Source organism: Staurois parvus, unplaced genomic scaffold (genome assembly GCF_062004578.1).
Source record: "Staurois parvus isolate SC_StPar_1 unplaced genomic scaffold, SC_StPar_1.0 ptg000225l, whole genome shotgun sequence".
In the NCBI taxonomy this organism is placed as follows: domain Eukaryota; kingdom Metazoa; phylum Chordata; class Amphibia; order Anura; family Ranidae; genus Staurois; species Staurois parvus.
Window position 1 is genome coordinate 1,307,578 of NW_028318021.1, and position 13,580 is coordinate 1,321,157.

The window sequence follows — 13,580 nt, forward strand, 5'->3', positions numbered from 1 at the left end:
TGTGTGAATAAGACTTACCGTTCTCCACACTAAGCCTGTAGAGTTGTGACCACAGTCCTGGGAATTCTCCATACAGCATCGATCAGGAACTGTGTTCTCTCCCAGTACTGGGTACCAGTCTGTGTAATCTGTTACCCCGCAGCAATGCATCTGTTAAAAACAGATAGAAGTCATCATAAACATGTCAATAAAATTGTATCCATTAGTTTGTTTCATGGGAAAGCATGCTATGCAAAATATTTGCAGGGATAGAGGCCTTTCTTTACTGTTAGGTTTCAAAGGTCAATGTATTCAAAGACTGCAGAGCGGCTGATTCACCCAATGACTTGTAACACATGGGTTCTCAGCTACACCCAACCACCAACTACTATAAGGGCTCATGTAGATGTTTATTTTCCTCCTGTGATTAAATTGATTTGAAAGAAGCACTTTAAGCAGAAGTCTGCAAATGAGTTCTATTTACTTTAATGGTCTAGTGTGGATCACCATTTTGCAGCTAGCTCTGACCTGCTTTGTATTTCTTTGAATGCAACAGGTCCAATTAAAGTGAACTAAAGTTAATTCTGTAAAAAATACTGCCAGGCAGGCTTTTTTATGACGGAAGAGACTGTGGATGTCTATTCAGTGCTATTTTTCTGTAAGTGTGCACAGAGCAGCGTATGTATAGCTCACGTTTGTATATATAGGAGTTATGGTATCTGGCCCAGCCAATGGAGGCTGAACACTCCAAACCCAGAAGACCAGGAGAAGGTTAGAAGCAACAGAAGAGAGCGCTGACTTTACAGGGCTGAAGTGGATCACTTTGCTATGGCAAGTTTGCTATACTGTGTTAAAATGCTGTGCATACTAGCATGTTATAGCAATAAGTTCCTGGGGACCCAAAATGTTTCATCTGGTCTGGGAGTTTAGTGTAGATGGCTTTTATCAGGCTGGTTAGGGCCCTCCCACATTGGGCTGCCTATTTGCTGAGGACAGTGCGAGGAATCTAAATAGCACAAGTTCCATTTCAGCAAACAAGGTACACAGAATGACCAACGCATTTAGGGTTAAATAAATCCTTTCAAGCAAGAGGTATTCTAAAGGGCTAAAGGGGTGTGGACAGTCTCCTATACAACTGCAAACATGAACTCCTAACCCAGCCATGCATTTGTACCCCACAGACTGAACAAGAGAAAATCAATGTACTCTTTTATCCATGCTAAACAGTGTGGATGGAGGAATCTCCCCTGCCAGCTATTGAATTCTGACAGTTGCAGCACCTGCAGCTGAATAAATACCTGAACAGTGACTGCATTTGATAAGACACGGTCACTGTTGGGCTGAGAATTTCCCACGTGGCTCAGCTGATTTTGATAGGGCCACCCAGCTGATTCAGCAAGAACTGGTCAAAACCCAAACTGTGTATGGCTAGCTTTAGACTTTATGTAAAGGTCCCCCTGCCTCTCTATTCCCTATCCAAAATAATATAAAATACACATTGCTTTCATATACTGTATATATAGTAATTTTATTCAAAGGTATTTGCCAAATGCTACTTCTGTCTGCACACATCATTGTGTAGCCATACAACTCTGGCCCCCTGTGCTCTAAAAAGTTTGAGTTGGCTACAGTCATGCCCTTTTTTAGGTCCTTCTCAGAACTAGGAACTATGGTGAGGAAGTCTTGTTGTTTAAAGTCTCTGAAGGCAATGGGCGATTTGGCACATGTAATAATCCCCTGCAAGCATTAAATGCTAGTGAGATGCCTCTTCATTTTATTTCATCTCAACTAGGCAAGTGCTTTAGAAGACAAGAACATTGGTGCTATTTCTATTTTACTTGGTTTAGGGGCTCACTTTAACTGAGGAACCATCAGACAATGTTTCGATAGCTATAGTTAGAAATCACACTTTAGAATGATTAATATAGGTGCAGGTTCATAAAATGGTACTTGGTGCCAATGGCATGAATGGGGCAGATTAGCGGAATGGAAACAATTGCACGGCAAGCCATCATTGAACTTACTATCAGCAAAAGGAGAAACCCTTTTAAGAGCAAGGTCATAGCCTAAACTATCCCTCTTCAACCTGTGATTGTATATGCCATTGGCCAAGGGGTATGGATAAACACTGAAGTATGAATCCAAAGGGAGTTCTGGACACAACAGTTTGCCTATACACTGGGATTACTTTAGAGAATCTTCTTTTACATCAAGGTACATTATATTTTAAAGAGCCTTCTGATTATATTTATATGTCTCTGACACAAAGTAGAAAAATGAGGCAGGAGGAGCTTATTAAGATGGGAGTGTTACAGACATGGCTAAACAGTCTATAGAAGCGGCTAGGTGGTTTTGTAACATAGTCATTATTTTTTACCCCAGAATACAGACATTTAGTAAACTCATTTTTATGTCTACAAAACATGAAATATGCACATTCATCTCATTGTTACACATTCAGCTTTAAAATGTTTCCTTTTTTTTTAATTTGAAAGAAAATCAGAAATCATCTTTATGTCTGTGTGGTAATATCCACAAATCTTATTTCTAACCAACACTGCATTTTCCACATTCCTCAGACATGTATGAAAAGTAGAGAAACCCACTTCAGCCTGAATAATGTTCCATGCATTCTTCAACCCGACATTATTCTCCGTATTGTAAAGCAATAAACCGTCTTTCAAATCCTGCTTTGCATTCTCATTGACCTAGAAGGGGAGAGAAGAGAAAAAAATAAAACACAAATGAACAGAGGAATGAAAACACAGAAAACTCATTGTTTATTCAATTTAATTCCTAAGAGCTAGAGCAGGACTTGTAAACCGAGAATAATTTTGATCAAGAGATAAAAGAAATAAATAGATATGAACAGGGAAATAGGTGTAGCAAAGCCCCATCAGGGGCATAACCTCCTTTCCAGAGCTTTCCAGCTACATTTCCTACCGTGGATGTAGCTCATTAGTGCTGGAATAGTGCTATAAAGCTGCTCAAGCATATAAAGCACAGTGGCCCATATTTGGGAATGGCATACCTCTAATGGTCATGAGCACTTAAAGAAAAGCTACAAACTAAAAAAAAAAAACCCATTTGGTCACAACACTTCTGCACCTACAGTTTTCAGCAAAGTCCCACAGATACCTGTTGCTCTTGTTGCTGAAGCCCAACTAATGCAACTTGCAGTGATGGTGTGGCAACAATGCTGCACTGCTCCTGATGTCAGAGCAGAGTTGCCACTCTCATATATGCAGTGCCTGTTTGTACTAAAGTGGATGAGAAAATGTTGCAGGGGGGCGTGGCTATCAGCATTGTTACTGCTAATTCACAAGCCCGTAGCTTGCCAATCAGTACCTGGCCACAACTAGTCCTGCCCACTGCTTTCTAGATTGACGGTACTGCCTCTGTTGCTGAAATCCTCTCAATGTGAGCTGCAGTGTTTAGGACAGGGGGGAGGCATGTGAAGAACAAATGAAGGAGGATTTCTGAGTCAGAAAAGGTAAAGAAAGTCTCCTTATGAGACTTGTGCATTGCATAGTAACTGCATTTAGGACTTGTTTAGAATGTCATGCAGGACCCTTTAGTTGTACTTTAATATTTAAAGTGAATATGTGCTTTGCCTATGCCTCACCATTTACCCACTGGTAGAAGAAGAAACAGTTTGTGATAGACTGCTCTAGTTGGTGTTTTCACTGGTCTCAACACCCTTTCCCTGTGCCCATGTGAAAATTCTTGGGCCTGGTGATTGGCTACTCAGGCACCCAGCATTCACTGTGGGTAAGCACAGAAGAATTGAAGGTTTTCCTACTTTTGGATTAAGTATTGAAGGATTGAACCCCTGCTGGATTTTTGTGGTTGTCTGTTTCCCGTTGGGGAAATTTCCCTTCACTTTCTGTCATTGAGACACAAGAGGAAGTAAAAAAATTAAAATCTCCCCAAAGTAAGGGGAAACCATCTTTTAAACAGCCATTGAAAGGAACTGGTGTCCTAATTGGAAGAGTTCCACGAACATTTAGTTCTGATGTCAACTATAACATTTTGGACAATTTGATTATGAACACATGGAGAGGTTGACTGTCCTCAGCTGGGACACAAACAGCAATATAAAAAAAAAGACAGGGATTCTTCCATTCCACACTCTATACAAAGCTACAAAAAAGTTTTAGTAATACGTTCATTTTGAAGTAGTCACTTCACCATAAAACCTTTTTAGGTTTTAGGGTTTAGAAGTTTTCCATACTTCCTATGCTGTTCCTAGGGCAGGAATTTGGTAAATATATTCTCAGTCTGGACCACACATCCTGTTATAGCAGCTATTTCTAGAAGTCTCATATAACATGTCTCTTGTCAATGATTGTCTCCTGAAGCATGCCTACAACAACTCCTATAGCATGTTCACGGTTTCTGATAGTCTCCTTCAGCATGTTCTCCATTGCTGGCCACCTCGTGTCCTATATCTGCAGTCTCTGGCCATCTCTTGTATCACATCTGCAGTCTTTGACCAGTGTTATGTAATCTCTTACCATCACTCGTATCAAGCTTAAAGTCTTTGACTATATCGTGTTGTGTGTCTGCTAACTCTGACGCTGAATATTCACTGAATTTTATGTGTGGCCCTTTGGTGATGTAGAGGGCAACACTTGAGGCTCCTCATATCAAAAATATTGACCACCGCTGATCTATACAGGCCAGTTGTAAACAGACATGTGTCTGTTTACATCAGGCTACCTTCAATCTGCCACATTTAGGTCCTGGAAAAACAAAAAGGATGCAGTCCAGACCTGGACCTGGGAAGAATCAGAGGTAGGTAGTTGTAAATGGACACCAGTCAATTTGCCTGCTCATAGAGCTGCATGGAGCTTCAGATCTGGTCTGCCTGAAAAACTGACAGGCAGGCCTAACTGGAAAGCCCTTGTGAAAGGGGCCTTACAGCTCTGCCAACTTACACTTTTAATACCATAAGATATATTATGTATAATAGGGATTCCAGTGATGCCAGGAGTGTTTCAGTGAGTCATTCTGACACATGTGACACATGAACAAGCCAATACAGAAACTAAACCTGTCATGGTGCCAGGAATCAAAGATCTGCTAATTTTTAAATTACTAGCCCTGCCAAAGCCAGAAAGCAAACACAAAAAAATCATTCAAAATCATTTTTACAAATTAAATAACTTCTTCATTGTAATTTATATGGATATTATAATTTAAACGTGAGTTGTCCTTGAAAGGACCTCTGTAAATATTCTACATAAATTAGGTATTGTAGGTTGAGAAAAAAATAGAGGGAATTAAACAATAAGATTTTAATGGAAACCTAAGACATCCCTACTCTTCATTTGCCAGGATACTACATTCTCTGTCTAGTCTAAAAGGGAAGGGGCAAGGATAACTATAAAGGATCTACACTGACTTGTAGTTGAAGGTGCAAGCTTCAGGTCTGTCATTCTCATGCATGCTTTGTTACCTAAAACCCAATCCTGGGCTACATTAAAAAAAAAAAAAAAAAAGCAGTCCCTCTGCCTCTGCAAAACGTAACAATGCAGCTCAGGTTCAATATTGACATTCAGTCTGGAGGTGTCTCTTGCAGTAATTCTCCTCTGTCAAAAGATATACTCAGACTTCACGGTTAAATAATACTCAACCCAAAAGAGGGCATCTTCAAGGTGCCCTACAACCAATATGTAATGGTGCAGAGAGCAATGCCAATGCCACTCTCTGAATCAATGAGGATCAGTTCAGAAAAAAGGCAAAGAGGAAAAGGACCCAGTAGCATCATGTAATCTAACATATTTGTAAAAGGAAGTATAAAAAAATATACTTAAAGTGGTTGTAATCCTCAGAGATGAAATATGCAGAAAGCATATCCCTCTATAGTGTGTCTCAATCCAGAGTACTAAGTGTCATTTCTGTCCACTGCTTCATTCCCCTGCAATATGCATGAGTCCCTTCTGATGAGTTTTCATGACACCAAGAGAAAAATGGGGAGGGCACAGCCTGTGACTGACAGCTCCAGCTCTGTCCCTGTGTGCTGTGTGTCCCTTCCCTCTAATCAGCTCTCAGAGCTCTCCTCACTGATGTAACTTCAGTTCTCCAACCCCTGCTTTGCAGAGCTGAGAAATCCTGTGTAAATTCTGCACTTTGAATGGTTTCAGGGGAAAGATGGCTATAGATAAACAGATACAATTTATGAAGAAGGATTTGTTTCATCTCTGTGTATCGCTTTAGACTAGTCACTTCACTGTGTATATGTAAAGGGTTACAACCACTTTAATTTAGAATTTGGCTTTCAACGCCTGCTGGAGATGCAGATGATGTCACAGTACCTCACAGTGGTATACCAGGAGAGCTTGGAGCTCATAATTCTGTGAGAATTGTCAAATTCTTATTAGATGTTGACATCTAGCTCTCACTCCATGCAGTGCTGAGGCACAGTAATGTGACCTGCATCTCCTGAATGTGTCGGAAGATAGGTTCCAATGCAAGAATTAATTTCTTTTCTAAAAGTGCTGCATTTTTTGCAAATGTGTAGGCACTTTTTATACAGGTGGTGCGGGACTGTCAACTATGGAGACCTTCCATTTTCATGGAAAGTCAGCTTTAATAGAATTTAAAGTTGAATGAGGGATCCTAGGTGGTACAGAGGACATAACTTTCTAACTTCTCTTGCTTATATATGTAGACTGAGATAGCATATTGATAGCATTAAGCCATTATCCTAATGAGTTCAAAATTCTACAGCATGGTAAGAAATTCCAGACGAAGACGCCTAATTTTTCCTAACCTTTCGCATTTTTCTTAACCTTTTTCAAAGACGATTTCTTACTACCAACCCAGTGTCTGCCTCTGACAAAGCTTCATTATCCACTAGGTGACAGCTTAATAAACTCAACTTGAGTTTTTTTTTCCTCTACTGCAAAATATAATGTCATCCTCATTAAGGAAGGTGACATAGATGGGAAATAAAAGTTATAAATTTCCACCTGAAAACCATAAGTCACTTTGACCTCTGTGCCAGGATTTACATTCTGTAATAGAGTGCTGAGGTTAAATAAATAAATAAAAATGACATTCATGATTTATGGTTAGCAGGAGGGCAGATGACATCTAAATTTATAGGGGGTGATTGAGCAGCAGTTTATTGCTGAGCGAATTTTCAAAATTAAGATAATCATAGATTAAAAAAAAACAATTACATATAAATTGCAATTTACACTAAATTGTTTTCCAACAATAAAACAAAAACAGAATAACAACTTTGTAATGTATATGTTATTAAAGCTGAACTCCAGGCAGATAAAAAAGACACAAATGAATGCAGCTCTACAATAATACATCATTTATGTATTTTTTTAATACAAGTCGGTTAAGTACTTGAAATTGAATTGGCGCTAGCCTTTTGCAATTCTCCTATATGACAGAGTACAGACATGGGAAGATGCCAAACAACTGTGCTGAAGTATTCATGTGCAATCTAGGTACATGTTGATAGAAGAAGAGAGCAGAATGAGAGGGCTTAGCCCATCAATCTGCTGCTTCTCCTTTCACTGTCCAGTCACTGGCTAGTAGATGGAAATATTGGAGGCCCTTTTCAAAGGCATTGCCACTTTTCCCTGAATGGGCAACCCTTTCTACAGAACTGACCTGTAATGAGTATAGATGTAAATAATTCTGACACTTTTCTGATACTCATTTACCATATGCATGTTTTCATCTAAAGCCAGGCAAATGGTAACTCCATAGTTTTCTCACGACAGGTGAACTTTCATCATTGGGAGGCTCAAGAGAGGAATGATAAAATAGAAAAGCCCTTTTACAGTCAATAATTGTGATCAGGTTTGAAAGTGACAAGAAAATCCAGGGACGTGAACTGACCTTTAAACAAGTCGACAAAGTCAAATACATGGGCTGTGACCATGAGTGAACTTTTCAAGGATAGCTTTTTAAAACATCCGCTTTTTTAAAAGAGGGCATCAGTTCATCCAAAATGGTTTGTTAGCTGCATTTCTTGCCCGCTAATGCTCTCAACAGCAGCCTAGTCAAAGGAGTATTTCTCAATTAATGGTCAGTGGAGCGTACTTAATGCAAGGTCTGCGAACCGAGAGCATCTGATGAAAAGCCAATTGAGCATCGCTCTCAACGTGTGGACAATAAACATCTGGATTTTATGAAGCTCCTCTGCTCAGGATATTATACTTTTAGAATTCTTATTATACACCTAGGATTCTTTTTAGGTGGGGTTAATTGATGGGTAAGTGGTAAGTTAGTGATGACTAAAAGATGATTAGTAATTTTAGCTGGTAATACTGAAGCAGTGGCAGACAGGACTTTGTAGCAATGTTCTTTGACTGACCTTCAAGGTGTTGCTTGCTGCATAAATTGGAACTAGTGTGTGCAGGACATTAGGGGTCAGCTCAGCTTTTTCCCCAGGGCCCAATTATATAGTATCTGTATTAAATCCCAATTCCATTGGTTTTTATTTTGAAACAGGCAGCCCAGCTTATTTAAAAATGAAAAATGAAGCTCTGGCTGCAATTATCCCCTTCTCTTCGGTGTTGTCCCCCAACGACTACCCCTTCAAAGTCCAAGGAGCTCAGGGTGTCATGGAGCCATACCCTGAGAGCATGTCCTCATGCACTCACAGTATAACACTGTAGAAAATGTTGCTGATGCGTATAAGTCAAGTCTTCACTTGTAAAATCAGATAGGGACACTTGAAGGCTAATCTTATTGAAAAAGCGTCCAAGTTTTGATCAAATTTCAATGTAGATAAGCTTGATATGTTTCAGTGAGGAACAAGCCCCATTGTAAGGTGTCTGATGCTGACTCCATCTAATTCCATCTTCCTGGCTCTGTACTTCCCTTGGCTTTAAAGAAATATATCCGTGTTTTGAACTTTGAGACACCTGAGAGGGGTTGGTGGAGGTCTCATGTAGAGATTATGCTATATTACATTATCTCATTATCTTTTGGACTTTTTTTTTTACAAAATTTGCACTGAACACTTTTTTGTTTCATAGTTATATTTATATCGTAGTACTGTCAAAAGAGTGATTGTTCATTTCATAGTTTTGTTCACGATACTAGTAATCACTTAGCACAACACGTTTTTTATACACGTTTGAAGTGATTCATCATCAGTGTATTTGCAGGTTATGTTTTTTTCTTACCTGTGGGCAATTTTATTTACACATAAACTTTAGGAGATCAGTTCATTTTCATATGAAAAGGCTTAACAACTTCAGATACTGGGATCAAATTATTTAATGGGTCTGGAAAAGGCCTAGTTCTAAAGCATTAAACCTGACTTTCACCAAAGATTCACCAATGGTCAATCACTGTCATTTAAAACACATGCACCAGGTGGAGTGAATGTTTGGTGACTGTCACTGCTTTTTAAATAAACTCCATCTCATGTTCAAATTACAGCAATAATCTAATAGCCAGCTATTGCAGTCTGAAAATCCTCATTTTTCTCTGCACTGTCTTAGGGTGTTTACAGTCAGCAGGTAATAACAAATGATACTCCTGAATTTGAGCATCGCTTGCAATTATGGGGCTGTTTGTGAACTCCTAGAGGGCGATAAGCGCTTCAGGCAGTCAGAGGTTCTCATTAAAGTAAAAGTGGAAAATCTCTTTACCATTAGGAATGATCCTTTCTTCTGCTATAGAGAAGGATCAAAGTACAGCACATGCAATGCTGTCTTCAGACTCGGGCTGCTCACTTGAGGCTGGGCAGATAAATTTCTGCCAGTCATTCCTAAGGAGACATTTGCCCCTCTATGACCATTTTTACTGGATGAGCCCATAATTGTTCTAACTGGCTAACGATCTCGAGTGACAGTTTGCCTACATTCACACCGGATGTTACGGCCGATGCGAATTGTAGTGGCAGTTCTCCCTGCAGCTCTCAGCGGGTAAGTGCGGCTGCTGGCCCTGTTCGCTATAATGAGAGCCGCAGGGAGAACTGACGTTACAATTAGCACCGGCCTTAATCGCTGCTGTGAATGTAGCTGAAAGGTTGCAGCTGCAGAACACAATTACATTGTACATAACTGTTTTCAGGATATGAAAGTATTAGATAAAAATTGATATATTTAAAGCGTATCTAAAGCCAAATGTTTTTATTTTAGGTTTTGGATAGAGTGGTGTGGGGGTTAGAAAACCCTAGCTTTTCCTGGATGTGGAGATTCACTCTCTTGATTTGTCCCCAATGGTACACGGGGGGAAAAATCCTGACAGGTTTTAACCATTCTCTACTCTATTCTAAAATAGAACAAACATTTTAGCTTTACTGTAAGTAACAGATAAAAAAGTATAATCCAGTGTACTAATAGCTGATCATTTCCTGTATATAAATTAAAATCGTTCAAAATTGAAGGATCCAAATGTAAAATATTCAGCACTTGAGTGACCTTGGGAACACTGCATATAAGGAAAAACTTGGGATTAAAGAGGACCTAGCATCAGTTATATTTTTTTGTTAGCTACATGCAGTGAAAGTACAAGTGTAATGCTTACAGGTATTTATTCTCAGAGACCTTACAATATTCTCCCTAACAGTGCCTTCATCGGTTTTTCTTTCTAGAAGGATAGAGCCATCTTTGCTCAGGCATCATTCAGGGCCATTATCTACTGCCTGGACTGGGATGCTGACTAAGAGATGACACACTCATGTAAATCTTGGTCCTGTGCAATGTTTGACTGTCATCACAAACATCTAAGATCCTGTTGCAATGCTGTGAATTTTTTTATAAAGTTACAATATTGCTGTCTGCTCACAGGGAGAAAGGAGGCTTGCCAGCAGACTGATAATGTCATCTTTGCCTTGGAAATGTCACTTGACTGGGCCTACAATAAATAAAAATAAAAAAGGCCAAGTTTGTTTGAAAGTTATACACATGGTGTATCTTGTAAATAGCCAGGAATTTTTGTCATGTGGACTTGTTACTGAAAGATCTACTTTAGGAAAACATTCAACTCTTTGTGGGCACTTTTAAAATCTCACCTATCAGAACTGGATAACCCACAAAGCAACCTAGGCAGAAGCCTATAGTGTGGTGGATGTCCAGGGGGCTCAGCTACGACCTTCATTTTCTTGTAATAAACCAGGAGACATCAAAATTGGTCAAAGATGTGCACCTGCCTGCCACTTTACAATGATAGGTAGACATGTTGGTGTCTGATGAGGCCATACTAGTACAGACAATGCAAATATGGTGGCTTCCCCCTGTCTATTTTAATTCTTATTGTTGTCAGTCCAACAGAAAGGGAAGGGGATAAGCTGCTTCCTAGCCTAGGGCCCCATTCAGCTTTAATTTCTCTCTGTCTCCTGTACAGTAAAGGAACAAGATACTAGTCACAGCTTCACAACACCTATGTTTTTCGAACCTTGGGACACAGAACTGATATTGCAGCAGCAAACTTTCATCTCCCTGTAGATTTAATAGAGTTTTAATTGGTCTAAATGGGACCCATTACTTTGTCCGTCGTTACAAACTCCACTATTGCTCAGAATTGCTGCCATAACTTTGAAGTTCTCCTACGGCATCATTAAGTCTCTCAAATCCTGTTAGATGCAACAGCAATTGCTTTTCCAAATAAGACATCCTTATAAACATCCTTCCACTTTGATATGCAAATGCCTTCTACATAAATGCAGGAATGCCAGTAACGATAAGAAAAGTGATTGTTCGTCAATAGTACTTGTTCCTTCCCCAGAAAAATCTTGAAAGCAATAAGACAGCAGATAAAAAAGAAGCAATTTTGTTTTTTTTGTTTTTTTTTTAATTTATTATGCTTCTTTTGTTTTTAACAGGTACACAAACCTTCTGTCAGATGAACTGCATTAATTCCTAACGTGAGATATAATTCTTAAATAACCCTTTAAACTTAAATGATTTTTCTAAATTGCATCATTAGTAAAACTTTTAAAGTATGTGTGTATATATATATATATATATATATATATATATATACACAGGTGAAACTCGAAAAATTAGAATATCGTGCAAAAGTTGATTTATTTCAGTAATACAGCTTAAAAGGTGAAACTAATATAAGAGATAGACTCATTACATGCCAAGCAAGATAGTTCAAGTCGTGATTTGTCATAATTGTGATGATTATGGCTTACAGCTCATGAAAACCCCAAATCCACAATCTCAGAAAATTAGAATATTACATGCAATCAATAAAATAAGGATTGTACATAGAACAATATCAGAAAAGTATAAGCATGCATATGTACTCAGTACTTGATTTGGGCCCCTTTTGCAGCAATTACTGCCTCAATGCAGCGTGGAATGGAAGCTATCAGCCTGTGGCACTCCTGAGGTGTTATGGAAGACCAGGATGCTTCAATAGCGGCCTTCAGCTCTTCTGCATTGTTCGGTCTCATGTCTCTCATCTTTCTCTTGGCAATGCCCCATAGATTCTCTATGGGGTTCAAGTCAGGCGTGTTTGCTGGCCAATCAAGCACAGTAATCCCACGGTCATTGAACCAGGTTTTGGTGCTTTTGGCAGTGTGGGCAGGTGCCAAGTCCTGCTGGAAAATGAAGTCAGCATCCCCATAAAGCTCATCTGCAGAAGGAAGCATGAAGTGCTCCAAAATCTCCTGGTAGACGGCTGCGTTGACCCTGGACTTAATGAAGCACAATGGACCAACACAAGCAGATGACATGGCTCCCCAAATCAACACAGACTGTGGAAACTTCACACTGGACCTTAAGCATCTTGCAATGTGTGCCTCTCCATTCTTCCTCCATACTCTGGGTCCTTGGTTTCCAAATGAGATGCAAAAGTTGCTCTCATCAGAAAAGAGGACTTTGGACCACTGAGCAAGACTGATGTTCTGATGTTGTTTGTTGTTCAGGATTGGGTTGACAAGAGGAATAGGACATTTGCAGCCCATGTCCAGGATCCGTCTGTGTGTGTGGTGGCTCTTGATGCACTGACTCCAGCCTCAGTCCACTCCTTGTGAAAGTCTCCAACACTTTTGAATGGCCTTTCCTGACAATCCTCTCCAGGCTGCGGTCATCCCTGCTACTTGTGTACCTTTTTCTTCCACAATTTTCCCTTCCACATAACTTTCTATTAATGTGCTTTGATACAGCAGTTTGGGAACATCCAACTTCTTTTGCAATTACCTTTTGAGGCTTTCCCTCCTTATGGAGGGTGTCAATGATGGTTTTCTGCACAACTGTCAGGTCAGCAGTCTTTCCCATGATTGTGATTCCTACTGAACCAGACTGAAAGACCATTTAAAGGCTCAGGAACCCTTTGCAGCTGTTATGACTTAATTAGCTGATTAGAGTGGGACACTTTGAGCCTAGAATATTGCACCTTTTCACAATATTCTAATTTTCTGAGATAGTGGATTTGGGGTATTCATGAGCCGTAAGCCATAATCATCACAGTTATGACAAATCACAGCTTGAACTATCTTGCTTTGCATGTAATGAGTCTATCTCATATATTAGTTTCACCTTTTAAGTTGCATTACTGAAATAAATGAACTTTTGCACGATATTCTAATTTTTGGAGTTTCACCTGTACTGTAGATTAATAGATAGATTATATTGTGAAGGGTCAGTCTTCAGGGGTAA

General features: G+C 39.5%; 1 protein-coding gene across 2 annotated transcripts in view; it reads right to left on the reverse strand.

Moving 5' to 3' along the window:
- Nucleotides 1-13,580, reverse strand: part of TSPAN9 (tetraspanin 9) — a 550,552-nt gene that overhangs the window by 19,416 nt on the left and 517,556 nt on the right. For both annotated transcript variants that reach the window (XM_089679471.1, XM_089679470.1), the window contains 2 exons: nt 2,586-2,687; nt 19-150 (listed from right to left, as the gene is read on the reverse strand). In XM_089679471.1, coding sequence (XP_089535597.1) covers nt 19-150; nt 2,586-2,687 — 234 coding nt within the window. The remainder of the gene's footprint in view (nt 1-18; nt 151-2,585; nt 2,688-13,580) is intronic.